General features: G+C 38.1%; 1 protein-coding gene across 1 annotated transcript; it reads left to right on the forward strand.

The window, feature by feature from the left end:
* Positions 1-682: 682 nt before the first annotated feature.
* Positions 683-1,099, forward strand: LOC128651554 (histone H2A, sperm-like). The gene has a single exon (XM_053704576.1). It carries the CDS (start codon positions 683-685, stop codon positions 1,097-1,099), a length of 417 nt encoding a protein of 138 aa, XP_053560551.1.
* Positions 1,100-3,602: the final 2,503 nt, after the last annotated feature.

Here is a 3,602-nt window from a genome sequence, read left to right on the forward strand (position 1 = left end):
TCTCCATTCTTTTGCTATCTATTTGAAAAAGCAGCAATTTAAGCTTAGGAGCCGGCCCATTTTTGGTTCAGAACCATGGATAGCACTTGCTGATTGGTGGCTACATTTAGCCACCAAGCACAACCCAGGTGCTTGAACCAAAAATGGGCCTGCTCTTAAGCTAAGCTTACATTACTGCTTTTCAAATACAGATCGCAAGAGAACTTGAAACGGGGTAAATTAGAGCATGCTATTAAGCAAATGTCTGTCTGAATCATAAAAGAGAAAAATTGGGTTTAGTATCCCTTTTAAGCATTTGAAATTTGTGCTATGCTAATATGCTTGAATGTTCTCTTATGTGGTAAAATAGTATGGAAAGTTTTTGCTTTCAGGTGTTCTCCTAATCTAGAAAAGCACTGAACTTATATAAATTGTATTAGTAGCTACTATGTATACATGTGCTCAACCTAATATAGAATAAACATAGCACAAAACAAATCTGACTTGGCCTTTTTTGCTGCTATTCCATTTCTGGCGGTAACTTCAGGTGATCAGCAAGTAATTAAATGTTATCCTACTGCTATTTACTAAATGCTACAGCTCTAAAATCACATGAAATTAATGACATTAGCTAAATAATAAGGTTAGATATAATCTTATGTTCTCTAAATCTATACTTTGTTCCCTTACCCAGTGTTTAAACATGTCTGGTCGTGGAAAGAAGGTCACCAAGCCTGCAGCTGGCAAGACATCCAAATCCGCTAAGGCAGGTCTCCAGTTCCCAGTCGGCCGTATCCACAGGTTCCTGAAGAAGGGAAACTATGCAGAGCGGATTGGGTCTGGATCTGCTATCTACATGGCAGCTACTCTGGAATATCTCTGCGCAGAGGTCTTAGAGCTGGCAGGAAATGCTGCCAGAGACAACAAGAAATCCAGGATTTTACCCAGGCACATCCAGCTGGCAGTCAGGAATGATGAGGAACTGGCTAAGCTATTTGATGGCATCACTATTGCTGATGGGGGTGTCTTGCCAAACATCCATGCCCAGCTTCTACCAAAGAAAACCTTTAAAGGCTCCTCATCACAAGAACCTAAAGCTGCTGAATCTCAGGCTTTTTAATTGGACAAAAAAACACACTTTAGGGGATTTTTCTCTTTTAGGGAATATTCTTTTATCAGTGTAACTTGTACTTTGCATTTGTTTTTAATGTTTGTAAATAAAGTTTATATTTTGAGAACATTCCTTAAGGACTTCAGCAGATGGCTGCTGTTTTCTGCTCATTCATTTGGTTGAATGTCTGAGTTGCTTCTTGAATGGTTTTAGTTTACTGTCAATTTAAAAGAATTTTGCAGTAAGTGTCGCCCTTTTAAATAAGGAATTTCTCTTGCACTCCCCCAAAGTCCTGATTTTTGAATAGGTGCTCACAATATCACACTTATCACTTTATCAAGAGAATTTACAGAAAAATCCAGATCTTACGGTTAGGATCTTTTCATAGTGGGATTGATTCTAGTGAAAGACCATAACGGCACAGGCAGCTGCCTACTTTAGCATTCTGATCCACAAAGATCTGCGTACACCTCTCTATTCTACAAGGTGTTTGCTGTTTTTCTGAATAGTGTAGAAACAAGTGTTCCAATGACTCTGCAACATCCCAGCCCAAAAAGCTGTGCTGTCACCAGAGTCAGGCAGTTAACCCCAGTCCGGAATGGGTTAAAAAAACATAGGGGGATTACAAACAAATAATACAACACATAGATACCCAGCACTCGCCAGCTAGCACTGGGGTTAACTGCCTGTGACTCTAGAGACAGCACAGCTTTTTGGGAGTGCTATTTAAGCACCCAGGGCTAGGATGTTGCAGAATCATTGGATATGTTTCTCGTCTGGTCTTGGAGTGCAGTCTCCTTCCATGTCTTGTATTTCTCTGGGTGATTACATATACCTGTGCACCCCTCCCTTGTTCTCAGTTTGTTTGGCTTTGTAAGCGTGCATTGTGTAGCTGTGTTAGGGACTCAGACAGTGGAAAGGACCTTGACAAAGTGCCTGAGTTTTTCCCATTTGGCCAGATGTGTTTTTAAATCTTAGCTGGGTATCTGTGTTAGAGATATATATATATATATATATATATATATATATATATATATATATATATATATATATATATATATATATATATATATATATATATATATATATATATATATATATATATAAAAAAAATCTCTATCTATTTTACACCATCTAATTTTACTAAGAGGGTAATCTAATTACTATAGAAATTACAGGTTAATAAATCCACCTGGTGCTACCCGCTCATAAAGTAATAACTAGAAAAGGAGATGGGTGCAACTATTTCTAAAAGGACAGCATGATTATAGGTGGTGTTTTGGCCCATACACAGGCCTTTTTTCAAACCAGCATCTTGCTTAAACTAGTTTGATAAAGTCATTTGTACACGTCGCCTACAAATTCTTTTTTTTTTTTTTTGTCTGCCTGCCTGGTACTTGTCTAGGATCTGTTTTCAGGTAGCCTCACATGGAGGTGAAATGTTATCAGCTCTTCTTGGGACATATTTGGTCCATTTCCTTATGATTGGTCTGTATGCCCATGTGTAGAATTTGTAATTTATATATAAAATGTGTTTTTTTTTTTTTTTTTTTTTTTTTTTTTTAAGAAATAGTTGCATCCATACCATCTTTTCTGTGTCCCCCCCCCCTTTTTTTTTTTTTTTTGTTTGTGGGGAGAAACTCCATTGAATATAACTTTACAGTGATCAATGCTTTAAGAACAAAGGAAACCATGTTTGTGTTCATCTAAATATGTTCAGAATTTCAAGATTTACATTCTTAAAGATTACAGCGCTACAATGTAGGATTGTACAATTTAGGAAGCTCAAAAAGCCTTATAACAGAAGGCAAGTGACTTTTTTTCTTCTATAAAAAGGAGAGGCTGTTTTTTTCACATGAGGTCACATGCACAGGTGGTTATCAGTTTTAGAGTACTCTCTTTTGTGCTGAACAATATATAGAGGGGAAAACAAGACCCATTATTTGAAAGCAGCAATTCTGCTCTCACAAATAAGACTTTTTTTTTTTTGGGTGTTAGGATGGGTGTAATGGTCATAAGACATTTGATCATAGCCAAGGACTTATAATCATAAGGACATTTGGTAGAACATATGGTCATAGTCTGTTCCTGTACCAACCCATGTTCTGTCCCATCTGGAATTCATCCGGACAGTCCAGGTTTTCAATGATGTGCCCGGGTTTCAGGCTGCTTGAAACCCAGAGCCATGTTTGAAAATCCGAAATGGCTCCCCTATAAAACAGCCACAGCTATAAGACTGGCAGTGCTGCAGCTGTTATAAGGTGAAATGAGGCTGATTCGGCATGTGTTCCTTGTGCTGGCACACACCAAGTAGATTCCAGCCCTGTTGCCTTCCATCACTGCTTTGCTTTCCTCTGCAGCATCACTGGGAGGAAGTGATACTATTACATTACTTTCTCCCAGTGCAGCCGCAAGGAAGAGAGTAGAGCAGGATCGACCATATATGATGATTTAGGGTTAGTATTGGGTACAAATTTCAAGTGACCACATTCAACGTGCTTGATAAGGTTAA

Source organism: Bombina bombina, chromosome 3, assembly GCF_027579735.1.
Source record: "Bombina bombina isolate aBomBom1 chromosome 3, aBomBom1.pri, whole genome shotgun sequence".
Classification (NCBI taxonomy): Eukaryota; Metazoa; Chordata; class Amphibia; order Anura; family Bombinatoridae; genus Bombina; species Bombina bombina.